This window comes from Brassica napus, chromosome C3, assembly GCF_020379485.1.
Source record: "Brassica napus cultivar Da-Ae chromosome C3, Da-Ae, whole genome shotgun sequence".
Lineage (NCBI taxonomy): Eukaryota > Viridiplantae > Streptophyta > Magnoliopsida > Brassicales > Brassicaceae > Brassica > Brassica napus.
In genome coordinates, this window is record NC_063446.1 from 39,622,022 (window position 1) to 39,642,694 (window position 20,673).

Sequence of the window (20,673 nt, forward strand, 5' to 3'; positions counted from 1 at the left end):
CTTCATGTGTAACCGGTGGAAGATGTTTAATAAGTTTACATGCTTGCAGCAAGGAACACCCCCATATCTACGAAATCTAAAAGTACAATCTCTGCAAATTATCAGCTCTAACTGTTCAATGCCCACCTCTAGCTAATCTTTCTCGCCGTTAGGTGGTCTATACTACCGGCGAGCATATTCAGAGGTTCAGTTCTGTTTACCTGAAGATCTAGACCTGAAACATTCAGAGGGTTCAACGAGCTTGGATCCGATGATGACTTCTTCTGCTCATACATGGACATTGAGAAACTCGAATCCGGATCTGACTCACGAGAACTGAGACTTAGACTAGACACGGGCACAACCTCTCCGTTGATGGGTCTTCGAATTTGGAATCAATAGAGGCTAAGAAAGCCATGGCTTCTGATAAATTCGCTGAGCTTTGGGTCGTTGACCCTAAGAGACCTAAAAGGTTTAGTCTTTAATCTGTTCAAATAATTCCATCTCAAAACTAGGTCTTTCCATTTTCTCCAAATAGATATTCATGGTTTGTTACGGTGGGGTGACTGATCATACTTCATATCCTCTTTGTTCCAGAGAACTATATGTTTCTCATTTAGTTTTGTTTTTATGTCTATATTGGAAATTACTGCATGGATAATAATGTTCAGCTCTTTCATTAGAACCTCGAGTTTCGGTAACATATTTCTCCATAGTTGTGGCTATGAATTACTGTCTTTTTTTTTCATGCAGACGATCATGGCTGGTTGATAGTAACCGCATTGCAACCAAAATAAAGATTGCATCGGGTCAGAATGATCCTCACCAAGTGGTCTGGAACAGCAATCCTACAAGACACTGTCCCAACTGTCATACGTCATTGACAACAGTTACGTACGGTTTCCTCTTTCTTCAGTTTCTTTTCATGTCTATTCTCTTTATATTACATATCTATGTATAATGTATTTGCCAACACGAGTTTTGTAAATTTTCCAGGAAGTTATGACTGGCCAGGCTTGCCTGGAGGTGTGAAATTTGATCCCTCTGATCCGGAGATCATCTGCCATTTGCTAGCAAAATCTGTATTGTTGGGTTTTTTCTCCCACCCTTTCATTATTGAGTTCATCCCAACTGTCAATCAAGATGATGGAATCTGTTACACACATCCTAAGAACTTACCATTTTAGTGATCGTACGAGTTCTGCTAAGTTTATCTTAATCAAATTTTAAAATTTTCTAGGCGTTAAGCACGATGGAACTGTGTCCCACTTTTCCATAGAGCTACAAGATTTTGGGGATGTGTGCTGGCATAAAACAGGAAGAACTAAACTGGTCGTTCTGGATGGTACGTTTAGTCACTGTCATGGTATGTTTCATCCGAACCTTTTCTCGGAGCTTGAGGTTGTTATCTATGGAATATATACATGGATGGACTTGAAACGGTGGTCTTTTGATTTGTTGGTATACATGTTGGTCCAACACTACAAAATTTGATGCCTGTTTTCGAACTTTTCACTCTCTCTCTCAACATCACCTCCTCAAGGTAAGTAGTGACCGATGCTTTTGATGTTAACAAGATAATATGTATGCATGATTGTTCAAGCAGGTTCTGTGGGTTGTAGTGAGGCGGAACTATCCAAAAAGCTACTGTTGCCTGCTTTTGGACTCGCATCTTCTAACTCAAAGTATTTGTGTGAAACCAAAACAGAGATCAAGCTGCAGATAAATGGCCTGAGCGTTTGCAAGTCGATCAGCCGGACTACAGGTTCTTCACCTGCAACAGCCCACCAATGAGGTGAAAACATAAGATGCTTTCATAACCTTCAATTTTTCTCTGCTCTGAACAAATGACCCATTATCTGCTATTCTACTTCACATATTGCTTACATTGAAGAGTGTTGTTTCATTTCCAGAAGATGCTTTATGAATTGTAATCTAATCTTCCCACTTTCTTATACTGAAACTAGCCTTTTACTTTTTCCTGAACGAGGATTTAAGGAGTTCACATTGTGAAGTTTGCTCCTGGTGTTGTAATGTTGAGATGCAGCACTTATTGTGGTACAACTAGATTGCTGAACGGAAACACAACTTGCTTATGTATCAATTTGTAACAGGTTTAAGTAATGAAATGTTTTTAGCTTTGACTAATTTTGAGTCCTGAGTTGAGTAAAAATGTATTTCTGTTACTTGAATATGCACATTAAGCTCGATGGGAAAGTCTTAATAGGAAGAGTATTCACACATTTTCTTTCAGGTTGGTTATGTTTGACGTTTCAGTAAGTACAAGTTTGTAGAGCTAATGATTGCTAGCCGAATGAGCTATTCATTCATTGTTATGCACCAATTTTTATATTGTTTTGGCTTTTCTGCCTCAAGTTTTAGTACTTTTTCATGAGTGATGAGGCCTCAATATTTACCGTTCATAAGTTTGTTTCAGAGCAGCTAGATTTAACGAGGTGATGTTGAATGCCAAGGTATCATAGTGAATCACTAGTCTTTCACAAGTACCTCGTCATTTAAATCATTATAGGTCTGCCATCATCAACTCATTAACAAAATGATTACACATGCCCACAAATACATACACATTTATTTACAAACCAGAGTAGCTTATTAAATACAAAAACATTGCTAGAGAAATAAAAGAGTAGTGAGGGGATCGTCTAACAACAACACGTCTCAATCCCGCATAGCTAAACAATTCGGGGTTTTGTTTTTCATGAAATTGATTTGTAAAATCTGTAACAACACAACGCCAACGCAGCCGGTGTGTGAAGCTGGCCATGGTCACATGACACCAAAGTTACCAGCATTGGCACGCCAATGGAAACAATCGGCAAAGGTAAGGCCAAGTTAGCCCACTAAATGACTAAGCACTTACGACGAGCTAATCAACTTTCACGCAATGAAGAGGCGAGTTATCATTTCTACGAAATTTCAACTCACCACACCATCGACCCTACACTTACTCACCTATTGACTATTGTTTTCTTTTTAAAACACTACTGTAGGCCAAAATATAACTAGCAAAACAGCAGAAATGGGTTTCTAATGAAGCTATGCTACTTTTTACGCAAATAAAAAAATTGTCTTCCTCATTTGAAGCACATCTTATTACTTATTATATTCAAACATGCAACTATAATAAGCCACACCGTTTAAGTAAACAACAAATAACATATATTGTCTGTCTAGTATTATTAATATTATAAATCCATTGACTAAACTAAATTACATTTCATGATATGAACAATGTAATCACACGTTATCTATATATAAACTTGGTTTTTTCTCTTCTTCTGACAAGTGGCATGGTGTTTTCCGACACGTGTCATCCATGTATATTTTTTTACATTTTAGGTCATTCTTCTTTTAGATTATTGCAATTTGGTCAAATACTTTCTAATCGTGAACTATCTAATCCTTTTCGCACTAACGAAGTTTGATAATCTAATTTATTGTTCACTAAAATTCAAGATGAATAAAGAAATAAATAAAATAATAGAAATATATTTTACATATTTAATTATTCACAACTAAAACTAACATAAATTTTGTTATTTTATTATTTTTTACCATTTTCTATTATTTAATTTACAAATTATATATTTATTTAACTATTTAAAAAATAAAATGACCAAGCTAATAAGAAAAAAAATAGAATGCAATACATAATCTAAATATAAACTTCAATAGTAAGAGAGAAAAAGCAAAATATCATAGTAATACTAACTCAATAAAAGTTTGGAGCTGAAAAAAGATTAACAAAAAGGACTAATCTATCTCATCTTACCATAGAATGTCTTGGCTAGAACAAGCAGATGTCAGAAAAAAAAGTAAAAAGATAAAATATGAGACAAAGCAATCCCTGGAACACAAAAGATCGCGATCAAGCACCAGTGCAAAAAAAAAAAGAAGGCCAGTGAAAGAATAATCATCGGAAGAACAAAGTCACCACGAAACAAAAAGATGCATATCTAAAGCACCGGAAGCACAACCACCAGCTAAGAGATAAGAAGCACCTCACAAACTAAACAAGCACAGACAAGGCTCTCATGCCAGCGAAGAACAACAAAACTCTGAATAGAAGAAACCAAAGCTCCAAAAGACTAACTCCGCACACCTACACCAAGGGATGCATGAGAAGAAGATAAACAACCTGAGTGGGGGAAAATGGAAGCCAACTACCGAAAAACCAAAGCTTAAGCTTGAGACCATAAACAACCTTCCAAGCACACAAAACATGCACAAAGAAAAACACTACCAAACCTGGAGTAGCAAATATGGCGAAAGGGAGAGCCACAAGAGACGTGATCAACGATGAAAGGTGCAACGAGACGAGAGAACAAAGAAATAAAAAGAGACAAAATGAAATCAACGAACTGTGGAGCCATCCTCGAGCTAAGAAAAAGAGCATAGAAGTCAGATCACCAAAAAGCAGATCTTGAAAACCAAGACGAGCATAGACTATTGACGGCAAACCAGCAACGAGGAAAACAACATCAATGACAACTAAAATCTGACCCAACCCAATGAGATGTAGTTTCTAACCTTAGCCAAAACCTAAGGAAAAAGAGGACTAATATTGACCGGAAAAACATAAAACGCCGTAAGAAACAACCGTACAACATATAACTAATATGTCTGATCTATAACAAATACAAGATAATCTCACAAAAAAAAAGGTGGGGAAAAACAAGGGCACGGAGGTGAGTCTTTTCCCAGTGATGGTGAGAAACACTTCACACCGGAGAGGTAAACGAAATACATAGATGGTGATGGCTCAAGGTCAAAAGATAGGGGGGAGAGTGCTAAAAACACCTAAAAAGAGTAATGTTAAAAAATGTAAAAAAATTAAAATACAATTTTGACGCCGTTAATCTTAGAATCAACAAATGTCTAAAGACAAAGTTATTGAAATTCAATATTTTTTACATCAGAAACTCACTTCACCACTAACAAGTAGTATTATACATACAACAACACATTATTAAAAAGACAAACACATAATATATTAACTTATTACCTACTACTACATAATATAATATAACATCAAATAATGCTCTTCACAAATAAATACTGACCACATAATCACATCATCATAAAATCATATTCAAGAACAATAAAACAATATTTCGCGCGAAGCATGGACAGCCCTCTAGTTAAATAATATAATTCAACTCTTTGGCATAACACAATTGACAACTCTAAGAGTTAATTTTTAATAAAAACAATGATACAGTAGAACATCTATAAATTAATAATGTTGGAACTTTAAAATTTTATTAATTTATAGAGATATTAATTTACAAGAGTTTCTTTATTTAGATTTCATATTTTAAGATATATTTATTCTAAGATAAGAAAATATTTTATTTTAATATATAGACATTAATTGTTATTTTTTTACATTTGACATTTATATTAATTTTATTATATTATTTGGTGTATATAATATATATTGCATAGAACTTAAATTTGATTTTAGATATAATATTACTAAATTTTATCAAAATTATATTAGGTGTTAAGAGAATATAAAGATACTTCCATTGTAAATAAAAAATAATATAATAATAGGTTCTTACTTATATAAAATATATATACATATAAATTTTTAATTTATAATTTTAATGGGACCATATTTACATAGAATTTTATTATCTTATAATTTTATCGATTTGTGTCAAATTTTAAACCGGCACAAGTTGGAACCAGCAAAATTTATTAATTTATAGACATTATTAGTTTATCGACTATTGATTTATAGAGGTTCTACTGTATATAACAACAAAAATTCAATGTGATGTTTAACTATCCATGCAGTATATAATGTTAATTAATCATAAGTTTGGTTTGAGATGGAAGGGAATTTTTTTAATTATATTCTATTTTACAGTACTATATGTTATATAACAAATTTATTTTCTTGAATGAACTAAAAAATTTAATTAAATACTTACTAATTTTTAATATAATCTTATAAATTATGTTACATGTGGGACATCCACCTCATAAACCATATATTTAAATAGTAATGTTTGAAAAGTATTTTATTGACATTCCTTTAAATAAATTCATAATTATAAAAATAGCAATATCTTTTTGAGAGCATCAAAATTATGTCCACGCATAGGACACATACTTTTTTATTTATTTATAGGGAAATGAACGAGTCTAAAGCTTCCACATGTTATATGAGCAAAACATGGATTTTTCTATATTAGATTCGTTTAAGTCGGAACATATTAATGTGAGTTTCTTAAATTAGATTTTTAATATGTATATATATATGTAAGAATACTTCTTATGTTTTAAAAAAATATAATAGTTGATCTCTTTCCTAAATTTTTAACTCAATATCAATCCATTTCTATAATCCAAGATGAAGAAATCCCTTCAACTCTCGTTTATGTTCTTAATTATCTTCATCATTCTCTCACAAGGTTTGTATTTACATCTTAATATATTGCATATAGTAATTCTATAATAAATTGATTATCCTAAAATTTGACTTTTAATATATTGTAAACCCCCATATAATAATTTTTGTTTACTATATAAAACATAGCATTAAATTATCTCTTGGTGTAAAATTCATAAATTTGCAGAAGGCTAGAAAATATATAAAGTATGGTCAGAAAGTTTTGCGTTAAAATTGAAAGGATCATCCCTGAAGTATTTAAGTGTTTTTTATACTTATTATGTATTCCATTTATAATTTTTTTAATGTATGTGTTTATATATGATGAAGAACGACTATGATAAAATAATATTAAATAGTTTCATTTTTATTATCTATTTATGAACATTTTTTCATGCGCATACAAATGATTTAACCAATATTTTTCATAATATAGATGAACTATAGTTCTTATGTAAAGTTATGTGATATTTTAAATTAAATTTATATATTTTATAGGTAATATGTTATGCTTTTCCCATACATACAGTAATTGTTCTTAACAGATCAAATTTTTATATGTAATGTTTATTAATATGCACACAATTCTTAAAACCATATTTTTCACAAAATAAAAAAATAATGTGTGACCAAACGATATGCTCATATTTTTTATTTACAGGCAAAATATATTTCTCTTTTTTTTTACTTATAACGCTTAAAACAAAATTTTATTAAACTTTTTTTGTTGATGAATAAGTTTTCTATTTCATAAAATCTATATATATTTTCTAACAATTAAAATTTGAGATTTTTTATATCTAACAGGAATGATGGCAGATGCACAGAAAAAGAATTGTCCTCATAAAATTCCAATAAAAGGAAGCTATTGTATTCCAACTAAATGTTTGGATATGTGTAAGAAGCAACATGGAACTCTTGGTAGTTGTTCGGAAGAAAAAGGATTTTGTAACTGCGCTTGTAAGTAAGGGTTCTCACTAAGTGTTATGAATCTAATAATATCCAACCAAAGTTTTATATTATTTGTTTTAACAATAAATGTCTAAATGTTTGTCTCATATTTTTGGATCTATTTAAAATAAATAATAATATGAATGTTAAATAAATACAAATGTGTAAAACATGAGTGAGTAGACTATTAATAAAACATATGATCACATTATTGTAAAGTTGGTTTTTTCCCTTCTTCTAACAAGTGGCATGAGGTTTTGCGACACATGTCATCCATGTATATTTTTTTACATTTTAGGTCCTTCTTCTTTTAGATTATTGCAATTTGGCAAAATACTTTCTAATCGTGAACTATCTAATCCTTTTCGCACAAACGAAGTTTGATAATCTAATTTATTGTTCATTAAAATTCAAGATGAATAAATAAATAAATAAATAAAATAATAGAAATATATTATACATATTTAATTATTCACAACTAAAACTAACATAAATTTTGTTATTTTATTATTTTTAACCATTTTCTATTATTTAATTAACAAATAATATATTTATTTAAAAATATAAAATGACCAAACTAGTAAGAAAAAATTAGAGTGCAATACATAATCTAAATATAAACTTCAGCAGTAAGAGAGAAAAAACAAAATACCATAGTAATACTAAGTCATTAAAAGTTTGGAACTGAAAAAAGATCAATAAAAAAGACTAACCTATCTCTTCTTACCATTGAATGTCTTGGTTAGAACAAGCACATGTCAGAAAAAAGGTAAAAAGATAAAATATGAGACAAAGCTATCCCCGAAACACAAAAGATCGCGATCAAGCACCAGTGCAAAAAATTAAAAAAATGGGTCAGAGAAAGAATAATCATCGGAAGAAAAAAGTCACCACGAAATAAAAAGATGCATGTCTAAAGCACCGGAAGCACAACCACCAGCTAAGAGATAAGAAGCACATCACAAACCAAACAAGCACATACAAGGCGCTCATGCCAGCGAAGAACAACAAAACTCTGAATAGAAGAAACCAAAGCTCCAAAAGACTAACTCCGCACACCTACACCAAGTGATGCATGAGAAGAAGATAAATAACCTGGGTGGGGGGAAAATGGAAGCCAACTACCGAGAAACCAAAGCTTAAGCTTGAGACCATAAACAACCTTCCAAGCACACAAAACATACACAAAGAAAAACACTACCAAACTTGGAGTAGCAAATATGGCAAAAGGGAGAGCCACAAGAGACGTGATCAACGATGAAAGGTGCAACGAGACGAGAGAACAAAGAAATAAAAAGAGACAAAATGAAATCAACAAACTGTGGAGCCATCCTCGAGCTAAGAAAAAGAGCATAGAAGTCAGATCACCAAAAAGCAGATCTTGAAAACCAAGACGAATATAGACTATTAACGGCAAACCAGCAACGAGGAAAACAACATCAATGACAACTAAACTCTGACCCAACCCAATGAGATGTAGTTTCTAACCTTAGCCAAAACCTAAGGAAAAAGATGACTAATATTGACCGAAATAACATAAAACGCCGTAAGAAACAACCGTACAACATAGAACTAATATGTCTGATCTATAACAAATACAAGATAATCTCACAAAAAAAAGAAGGTGGGGAAAAACAAGGGCACGGAGGTGAGTCTTTTCCCAGTGATGGTGAGAAGCACTTCACACCGGAGAGGTAAACGAAATACATAGATGGTGATGGCTCAAGGTCAAAAGATGGGGGGAGAGTGCTAAAAACACTTAAAAAGAACAAAGTTAAAAAATGTAAAAAAATTAAAATACAATTTTGACGCCGTTAATCTTAGAATCAACAAATGCCTAAAGACAAAGTTATTGAAATTCAATACTTTTTACATCAGAACCTCACTTCACCACTAACAAGTAGTATTATACATACAACAATACATTATTAAAAAGACAAACACATAATATATTAACTTATTACCTACTACTACATAATATAATATAACATCAAATAATGCTCTTCACAAATAAATACTGACCACATAATCACATCATCATAAAATCATATTCAAGAACAATAAAACAATATTTCGCGCGAAGCACGGACAGCCCTCTAGTTAAATAATATAATTCAACTCTTTGGCATAACACAATTGACAACTCTAAGAGTTAATTTTTAATAAAAACAATGATACAGTAGAACATCTATAAATTAATAATGTTGGAATTTTAAAATTTTATTAATTTATATAGATATTAATTTACAAGAGTTTCTTTATTTAGATTTCATATCTTAAGATATATTTATTCTAAGATAAGAAAAATATTTTATTTTAATATATAGACATTAATTGTTATTTTGTTACATTTGACACTTATATTAATTTTATTATATTATTTGGTGTATATAATATATATTGCATAGAACTTAAATTTGATTTTAGATATAATATTACTAAATCTTATCAAAATTATATTAGGTGTTAAGAGAATATAAAGATACTTCCATTGTAAATAAAAAATAATATAATAATAGATTCTTATTTACATAAAATATATATACAAATAAATTTTAAATTTATAATTTTAATGGGACCATATTTACATAGAATTTTATTATCTTATAATTTTATCGATTTGTGTCAAATTTTAAACCGGAACAAGTTGGAACCAGAAAAATTTATTAATTTATAGACATTATTAGTTTATCGACTATTGATTTATAGAGGTTCTACTGTATATAACAACAAAAATTCAATGTGATGTTTAACTATCCATGCAGTATATAATGTTAATTAATCATAAGTTTGGTTTGAGATGGAAGGGAATTTTTTTTATTATATTCTATTTTTATATGTTATATAACAACTTTATTTTCTTGAATGAACTAAAAAATTTAATTAAATACTTACTAATTTTTAATATAATCTTATAAATTATGTTACATGTGGGACATCCACCTCATAAACCATATATTTAAATAGTAATGTTTGAAAAGTATTTTATTGACATTCCTTTAAATAAATTCATAATTATAAAAATAGCAATATCTTTTTGAGAGCATCAAAATTATGTCCACGCATAGGACACATACTTTTTTATTTATTTATAGGAAAATGAACGAGTCTAAAGCTTCCACATGTTATATGAGCAAAACATGGATTTTTCTATATTAGATTCGTTTAAGTCGGAACATATTAATGTGAGTTTCTTAATTTAGATTTTTAATATGTATATATATATGTAAGAATACTTCTTATGTTTTAAAAATATATAATAGTTGATCTCTTTCCTAAATTTTTAACTCAATATCAATCTATTTCTATAATCCAAGATGAAGAAATCCCTTCAACTCTCGTTTATGTTCTTAATTATCTTCATCATTCTCTCACAAGGTTTGTTTTTACATCTTAATATATTGCATATAGTAATTCTATAATAAATTGATTATCCTAAAATTTGACTTTTAATATATTGTAAACCCCCATATAATAATTTTTGTTTACTATATAAAACATATCATTAAATTATCTCTTGGTGTAAAATTCATAAATTTGCAGAAGGCTAGAAAATATATAAAGTATGGTCAGAAAGTTTTGCGTTAAAATTGAAAGGATCATCCCTGAAGTATTTAAGTGTTTTTTATACTTATTATGTATTCCATTTATAATATTTTTAATGTATGTGTTTATATATGATGAAGAACGACTATGATAAAATAATATTAAATAGTTTCATTTTTATTATCTATTTATGAACATTTTTTCATGCGCATACAAATGATTTAACCAACATTTTTCATAATATAGATGAACTATAGTTCTTATGTAAAGTTATGTGATATTTTAAATTAAATTTATATATTTTATAGGTAATATGTTATGCTTTTCCAATACATACAGTAGTTGTTCTTAACAGATCAAATTTTTATATATAATGTTTTTTAATATGCACACAATTCTTAAAACCATATTTTTCACAAAATAAAAAAATAATGTGTGACCAAACGATATGCTCATATTTTTATTTACAGGCAAAATATATTTCTCTTTTTTTTACTTATAACGCTTAAAACAAAATTTTATTAAACTTTTTTTGTTGATGAATAAGTTTTCTATTTCATAAAATCTATATATATTTTCTAACAATTAAAATTTGAGATTTTTTTATATCTAACAGGAATGATGGCAGATGCACAGAAAAAGAATTGTCCTCATAAAATTCCAATAAAAGGAAGCTATTGTATTCCAACTAAATGTTTGGATATGTGTAAGAAGCAACATGGAACTCTTGGTAGTTGTTCGGAAGAAAAAGGATTTTGTAACTGCGCTTGTAAGTAAGGGTTCTCACTAAGTGTTATGAATCTAATAATATCCAACCAAAGTTTTATATTATTTGTTTTAACAATAAATGTCTAAATGTTTGTCTCATATTTTTGGATCTATTTAAAATAAATAATAATATGAATTTTAAATAAATACAAATGTGTAAAACATGAGTGAGTATACTATTAATAAAATATATGATCACATTATTGTAAAGTTGGTTTTTTCCCTTCTTCTAACAAGTGGCATGAGGTTTTGCGACACATGTCATCCATGTATATTTTTTTACATTTTAGGTCATTCTTCTTTTAGATTATTGCAATTTGGCAAAATACTTTCTAATCGTGAACTATCTAATCCTTTTCGCACAAACGAAGTTTGATAATCTAATTTATTGTTCATTAAAATTCAAGATGAATAAATAAATAAATAAATAAAATAATAGAAATATATTATACATATTTAATTATTCACAACTAAAACTAACATAAATTTTGTTATTTTATTATTTTTAACCATTTTCTATTATTTAATTAACAAATAATATATTTATTTAACTATTTAAAATATAAATTGACCAAACTAGTAAGAAAAAATTAGAGTGCAATACATAATCTAAATATAAACTTCAGCAGTAAGAGAGAAAAAACAAAATACCATAGTAATACTAACTCATTAAAAGTTTGGAGCTGAAAAAAGATCAATAAAAAAGACTAACCTATCTCTTCTTACCATTGAATGTCTTGTTTAGAACAAGCACATGTCAGAAAAAAGGTAAAAAGATAAAATATGAGACAAAGCTATCCCCGAAACACAAAAGATCGCGATCAAGCACTAGTGCAAAAAATTTAAAAAATGGGTCAGAGAAAGAATAATCATCGGAAGAAAAAAGTCACCACGAAATAAAAAGATGCATGTCTAAAGCACCGGAAGCACAACCACCAGCTAAGAGATAAGAAGCACATCACAAACCAAACAAGCACATACAAGGCGCTCATGCCAGCGAAGAACAACAAAACTCTGAATAGAAGAAACCAAAGCTCCAAAAGACTAACTCCGCACACCTACACCAAGTGATGCATGAGAAGAAGATAAATAACCTGGGTGGGGGGAAAATGGAAGCCAACTACCGAGAAACCAAAGCTTAAGCTTGAGACCATAAACAACCTTCCAAGCACACAAAACATACACAAAGAAAAACACTACCAAACCTGGAGTAACAAATATGGCGAAAGGGAGAGCCACAAGAGACGTGATCAACGATGAAAGGTGCAACGAGACGAGAGAACAAAGAAATAAAAAGAGACAAAATGAAATCAACAAACTGTGGAGCCATCCTCGAGGTAAGAAAAAGAGCATAGAAGTCAGATCACCAAAAAGCAGATCTTGAAAACCAAGACGAATATAGACTATTAACGGCAAACCAGCAACGAGGAAAACAACATCAATGACAACTAAACTCTGACCCAACCCAATGAGATGTAGTTTCTAACCTTAGCCAAAACCTAAGGAAAAAGATGACTAATATTGACCGAAATAACATAAAACGCCGTAAGAAACAACCGAAACTAATATGTCTGATCTATAACAAATACAAGATAATCTCACAAAAAAAAGAAGGTGGGGAAAAACAAGGGCACGGAGGTGAGTCTTTTCCCAGTGATGGTGAGAAGCACTTCACACCGGAGAGGTAAACGAAATACATAGATGGTGATGGCTCAAGGTCAAAAGATGGGGGGAGAGTGCTAAAAACACCTAAAAAGAACAAAGTTAAAAAATGTAAAAAAAATAAAATACAATTTTGACGCCGTTAATCTTAGAATCAACAAATGCCTAAAGACAAAGTTATTGAAATTCAATATTTTTTACATCAGAACCTCACTTCACCACTAACAAGTAGTATTATACATACAACAACACATTATTAAAAAGACAAACACATAATATATTAACTTATTACCTACTACTACATAATATAATATAACATCAAATAATGCTCTTCACAAATAAATACTGACCACATAATCACATCATCATAAAATCATATTCAAGAACAATAAAACAATATTTCGCGCGAAGCACGGACAGCCCTCTAGTTAAATAATATAATTCAACTCTTTGGCATAACACAATTGACAACTCTAAGAGTTAATTTTTAATAAAAACAATCATACAGTAGAACATCTATAAATTAATAATGTTGGAACTTTAAAATTTTATTAATTTATAGAGATATTAATTTACAAGAGTTTCTTTATTTAGATTTCATATCTTAAGATATATTTATTCTAAGATAAGAAAAATATTTTATTTTAATGTATAGACATTAATTGTTATTTTTTTACATTTGACATTTGACATTTATATTAATTTTATTATATTATTTGGTGTATATAATATATATTGCATAGAACTTAAATTTGATTTTAGATATAATATTACTAAATCTTATCAAAATTATATTAGGTGTTAAGAGAATATAAAGATACTTCCATTGTAAATAAAAAATAATATAATAATAGGTTCTTATTTATATAAAATATATATACATATAAATTTTAAATTTATAATTTTAATGGGACCATATTTACATAGAATTTTATTATCTTATAATTTTATCGATTTGTGTCAAATTTTAAACCGGCACAAGTTGGAACCAGCAAAATTTATTAATTTATAGACATTATTAGTTTATCGACTATTGATTTATAGAGGTTCTACTGTATATAACAATAAAAATTCAATGTGATGTTTAACTATCCATGCAGTATATAATGTTAATTAATCATAAGTTTGGTTTGAGATGGAAGGGAATTTTTTTTATTATATTCTATTTTTATATGTTATATAACAACTTTATTTTCTTGAATGAACTAAAAAATTTAATTAAATACTTACTAATTTTTAATATAATCTTATAAATTATGTTACATGTGGGACATCCACCTCATAAACCATATATTTAAATAGTAATGTTTGAAAAGTATTTTATTGACATTCCTTTAAATAAATTCTTAATTATAAAAATAGCAATATCTTTTTGAGAGCATCAAAATTATGTCCACGCATAGGACACATACTTTTTTATTTATTTATAGGAAAATGAACGAGTCTAAAGCTTCCACATGTTATATGAGCAAAACATGGATTTTTCTATATTAGATTCGTTTAAGTCGGAACATATTAATTTGAGTTTCTTAAATTAGATTTTTAATATGTATATATATATGTAAGAATACTTCTTATGTTTAAAAAAAATATAATAGTTGATCTCTTTCCTAAATTTTTAACTCAATATCAATCCATTTCTATAATCCAAGATGAAGAAATCCCTTCAACTCTCGTTTATGTTCTTAATTATCTTCATCATTCTCTCACAAGGTTTGTATTTACATCTTAATATATTGCATATAGTAATTCTATAATAAATTGATTATCCTAAAATTTGACTTTTAATATATTGTAAACCCCCATATAATAATTTTTGTTTACTATATAAAACATAGCATTAAATTATCTCTTGGTGTAAAATTCATAAATTTGCAGAAGGCTAGAAAATATATAAAGTATGGTCAGAAAGTTTTGCGTTAAAATTGAAAGGATCATCCCTGAAGTATTTAAGTGTTTTTTATACTTATTATGTATTCCATTTATAATTTTTTTAATGTATGTGTTTATATATGATGAAGAACGACTATGATAAAATAATATTAAATAGTTTCATTTTTATTATCTATTTATGAACATTTTTTCATGCGCATACAAATGATTTAACCAATATTTTTCATAATATAGATGAACTATAGTTCTTATGTAAAGTTATGTGATATTTTAAATTAAATTTATATATTTTATAGGTAATATGTTATGCTTTTCCCATACATACAGTAATTGTTCTTAACAGATCAAATTTTTATATGTAATGTTTATTAATATGCACACAATTCTTAAAACCATATTTTTCACAAAATAAAAAAATAATGTGTGACCAAACGATATGCTCATATTTTTTATTTACAGGCAAAATATATTTCTCTTTTTTTTACTTATAACGCTTAAAACAAAATTTTATTAAAATTTTTTTGTTGATGAATAAGTTTTCTATTTCATAAAATCTATATATATTTTCTAACAATTAAAATTTGAGATTTTTTATATCTAACAGGAATGATGGCAGATGCACAGAAAAAGAATTGTCCTCATAAAATTCCAATAAAAGGAAGCTATTGTATTCCAACTAAATGTTTGGATATGTGTAAGAAGCAACATGGAACTCTTGGTAGTTGTTCGGAAGAAAAAGGATTTTGTAACTGCGCTTGTAAGTAAGGGTTCTCACTAAGTGTTATGAATCTAATAATATCCAACCAAAGTTTTATATTATTTGTTTTAACAATAAATGTCTAAATGTTTGTCTCATATTTTTGGATCTATTTAAAATAAATAATAATATGAATTTTAAATAAATACAAATGTGTAAAACATGAGTAGACTACTAATAAAATATATGATCACATTATTGTAAAGTTGGTTTTTTCCCTTCTTCTAACAAGTGGCATGAGGTTTTGCGACACATGTCATCCATGTATATTTTTTTACATTTTATGTCCTTCTTCTTTTAGATTATTGCAATTTGGCAAAATACTTTCTAATCGTGAACTATCTAATCCTTTTCGCACAAACGAAGTTTGATAATCTAATTTATTGTTCATTAAAATTCAAGATGAATAAATAAATAAATAAATAAAATAATAGAAATATATTATACATATTTAATTATTCACAACTAAAACTAACATAAATTTTGTTATTTTATTATTTTTAACCATTTTCTATTATTTAATTAACAAATAATATATTTATTTAACTGTTTAAAATATAAAATGACCAAACTAGTAAGAAAAAATTAGAGTGCAATACATAATCTAAATATAAACTTCAGCAGTAAGAGAGAAAAAACAAAATACCATAGTAATACTAAGTCATTAAAAGTTTGGAGCTGAAAAAAGATCAATAAAAAAGACTAACCTATCTCTTCTTACCGTTGAATGTCTTGGTTAGAACAAGCACATGTCAGAAAAAAAGTAAAAGGATAAAATATGAGACAAAGCTATCCCCGAAACACAAAAGATCGCGATCAAGCACCAGTGCAAAAAATTAAAAAAATGGGTCAGAGAAAGAATAATCATCGGAAGAAAAAAGTCACCACGAAATAAAAAGATGCATGTCTAAAGCACCGGAAGCACAACCACCAGATAAGAGATAAGAAGCACATCACAAACCAAACAAGCACATACAAGGCGCTCATGCCAGCGAAGAACAACAAAACTCTGAATAGAAGAAACCAAAGCTCCAAAAGACTAACTCCGCACACCTACACCAAGTGATGCATGAGAAGAAGATAAATAACCTGGGTGGGGGGGAAATGGAAGCCAACTACCGAGAAACCAAAGCTTAAGCTTGAGACCATAAACAACCTTCCAAGCACACAAAACATACACAAAGAAAAACACTACCAAACCTGGAGTAGCAAATATGGCGAAAGGGAGAGCCACAAGAGACGTGATCAACGATGAAAGGTGCAACGAGACGAGAGAACAAAGAAATAAAAAGAGACAAAATGAAATCAACAAACTGTGGAGCCATCCTCGAGCTAAGAAAAAGAGCATAGAAGTCAGATCACCAAAAAGCAGATCTTGAAAACCAAGACGAATATAGACTATTAACGGCAAACCAGCAACGAGGAAAACAACATCAATGACAACTAAACTCTGACCCAACCCAATGAGATGTAGTTTCTAACCTTAGCCAAAACCTAAGGAAAAAGATGACTAATATTAACCAAAATAACATAAAACGCCGTAAGAAACAACCGTACAACATAGAACTAATATGTCTGATCTATAACAAATACAAGATAATCTCACAAAAAAAAAGAAGGTGGGGTAAAACAAGGGCACGGAGGTGAGTCTTTTCCCAGTGATGGTGAGAAGCACTTCACACCGGAGAGGTAAACGAAATACATAGATGGTGATGGCTCAAGGTCAAAAGATGGGGGGAGAGTGCTAAAAACACCTAAAAAGAACAAAGTTAAAAAATGTAAAAAAATTAAAATACAATTTTGACGCCGTTAATCTTAGAATCAACAAATGCCTAAAGACAAAGTTATTGAAATTCAATATTTTTTACATCAGAACCTCACTTCACCACTAACAAGTAGTATTATACATACAACAACACATTATTAAAAAAACAAACACATAATATATTAACTTATTACCTACTACTACATAATATAATATAACATCAAATAATGCTCTTCACAAATAAATACTGACCACATAATCACATCATCATAAAATCATATTCAAGAACAATAAAACAATATTTCGCGCGAAGCACGGACAGCCCTCTAGTTAAATAATATAATTCAACTCTTTGGCATAACACAATTGACAACTCTAAGAGTTAATTTTTAATAAAAACAATGATACAGTAGAACATCTATAAATTAATAATGTTGGAATTTTAAAATTTTATTAATTTATAGAGATATTAATTTACAAGAGTTTCTTTATTTAGATTTCATATCTTAAGATATATTTATTCTAAGATAAGAAAAATATTTTATTTTAATATATAGACATTAATTGTTATTTTTTTACATTTGACATTTATATTAATTTTATTATATTATTTGGTGTATATAATATATATTGCATAGAACTTAAATTTGATTTTAGATATAATATTACTAAATCTTATCAAAATTATATTAGGTGTTAAGAGAATATAAAGATACTTCCATTGTAAATAAAAAATAATATAATAATAGGTTCTTATTTATATAAAATATATATACAAATAAATTTTAAATTTATAATTTTAATGGGACCATATTTACATAGAATTTTATTATCTTATAATTTTATCGATTTGTGTCAAATTTTAAACCGGCACAAGTTGGAACCAGCAAAATTTATTAATTTATAGAAATTATTAGTTTATCGACTATTGATTTATAGAGGTTCTACTGTATATAACAACAAAATTTCAATGTGATGTTTAACTATCCATGCAGTATATAATTTTAATTAATCATAAGTTTGGTTTGAGATGGAAGGGAATTTTTTTTATTATATTCTATTTTTATATGTTATATAACAACTTTATTTTCTTGAATGAACTAAAAAATTTAATTAAATACTTACTAATTTTTAATATAATCTTATAAATTATGTTACATGTGGGACATCCACCTCATAAACCATATATTTAAATAGTAATGTTTGAAAAGTATTTTATTGACATTCCTTTAAAAAAATTCATAATTATAAAAATAGCAATATCTTTTTGAGAGCATCAAAATTATGTCCACGCATAGAACACGTACTTTTTATTTATTTATAGGAAAATGAACGAGTCTAAAGCTTCCACATGTTATATGAGCAAAACATGGATTTTTCTATATTAGATTCGTTTAAGTCGGAACATATTAATGTGAGTTTCTTAAATTAGATTTTTAATATGTATATATATATGTAAGAATACTTCTTATGTTTTAAAAAAAATATAATAGTTGATCTCTTTCCTAAATTTTTAACTCAATATCAATCCATTTCTATAATCCAAGATGAAGAAATCCCTTCAACTCTCGTTTACGTTCTTAATTATCTTCATCATTCTCTCACAAGGTTTGTATTTACATCTTAATTTATTGCATATAGTAATTCTATAATAAATTGATTATCCTAAAATTTTACTTTTAATATATTGTAAACCCCCGTATAATAATTTTTGTTTACTATATAAAACATAACATTAAATTATCTCTTGGTGTAAAATTCATAAATTGGTAGAAGGCTAGAAAATATATAAAGTATGGTCAGAAATTTTTGCGTTAAAATTGAAAGGATCATCCCAGAAGTATTTAAGTGTTTTTTATACTTTATTCCATTTATAATGTTTTTAATGTATGGGTTTATATATGATGAAGAACTACTATGATAAAATAATATTAAATAGTTTCATTTTTATCATCTATTTATGAACATTTTTTCCTGCACATACAAATGATTTAACCAACATTTTTCATAATATGGATGAACTATTGTTCTTATGTAAAATTATGTGATATTTTAAATTAAATTTATATATTTTATAGATAATATGTTATGCTTTTCCAATACATATTTTCCAATACATACAGTAGTTGTTCTTAACAGATCAAAATTTTATATGTAATGTTTATTAATATGCACACAATTCTTAAAACCATATTTTTCACAAAGTAAAAAAATAATGTGTGACCAAACGATATGCTCATATTTTTTATTTACTAGCAAAATATATTTCTCTTTTTTTTTTACTTATAACTCTTAAAACAAAATTTTATTAAACTTTTTTTGTTGATAAATAAGTTTTCTATTTCATAAAATCTATATATATTTTCTAACAATTAAAATTTGAGATTTTTATATCTAACAGGAATGATGGCAGATGCACAGAAAAAGAATTGTCCTCATAAAATTCCAATAAAAGGAAGCTATTGTGTTCCAACTAAGTGTTTGGATATGTGTAAGAAGCAACATGGAACTCTTGGTAGTTGTTCGGAAGAAAAAGGATTTTGTAATTGCGCTTGTAAGTAAGGGTTCTCACTAAGTGTTATGAATCTAATAATATCCAACCAAAGTTTTATATTATTTCTTTTAACAATAAATGTCTAAATGTTTGTCTCATATTTGTGGATCTATTTAAAATAAATAATAATATGAATGTTAAATAAATACAAATGTGTAAAACATGAGTAGACTATTAATAAAATATATGATCACATTATTGTTAGAAGTAACCAATATTATGTGTAAAATCAAAAGCTTAAGACGAGTTAAAAATATAGAAATGAAATCACAACCAATATCTAAATGTGAGATAATCAACTAACATGTAATTTTGTACGCGTTGTAAAAAAAAAGCAAACGTTGATTATCAAACAAGAAAATGTTAGAAAGAGC

At 28.1% G+C, this 20,673-nt stretch overlaps 1 protein-coding gene and 4 long non-coding RNA genes across 5 annotated transcripts; all 5 read left to right on the forward strand.

The window, feature by feature from the left end:
• The first annotated feature begins 395 nt into the window (after positions 1 to 395).
• Positions 396 to 1,773, forward strand: LOC111213551 (SUPPRESSOR OF GAMMA RESPONSE 1-like). The gene is made up of 5 exons (XM_048749622.1): positions 396 to 451; positions 733 to 878; positions 976 to 1,134; positions 1,220 to 1,324; positions 1,586 to 1,773. Exons 1-5 carry the CDS (start codon positions 396 to 398, stop codon positions 1,771 to 1,773), a joined length of 654 nt encoding a protein of 217 aa, XP_048605579.1.
• Positions 1,774 to 5,557: 3,784 nt separating this feature from the next.
• On the forward strand, positions 5,558 to 7,422 carry LOC125583564. The gene is made up of 2 exons (XR_007320577.1): positions 5,558 to 6,425; positions 7,211 to 7,422. It is a non-coding gene; the product is annotated as an uncharacterized LOC125583564 (long non-coding RNA).
• Positions 7,423 to 9,737: 2,315 nt separating this feature from the next.
• Positions 9,738 to 11,728, forward strand: LOC111213550. Its single transcript, XR_002663360.2, has 2 exons — positions 9,738 to 10,732; positions 11,517 to 11,728. It is a non-coding gene; the product is annotated as an uncharacterized LOC111213550 (long non-coding RNA).
• Positions 11,729 to 13,921: 2,193 nt separating this feature from the next.
• On the forward strand, positions 13,922 to 16,039 carry LOC125583565. Its single transcript, XR_007320578.1, has 2 exons — positions 13,922 to 15,043; positions 15,828 to 16,039. It is a non-coding gene; the product is annotated as an uncharacterized LOC125583565 (long non-coding RNA).
• A 2,535-nt stretch (positions 16,040 to 18,574) lies between these two features.
• On the forward strand, positions 18,575 to 20,350 carry LOC106380315. Its single transcript, XR_001276326.3, has 2 exons — positions 18,575 to 19,353; positions 20,147 to 20,350. It is a non-coding gene; the product is annotated as an uncharacterized LOC106380315 (long non-coding RNA).
• The last annotated feature ends 323 nt before the right edge of the window (positions 20,351 to 20,673 follow it).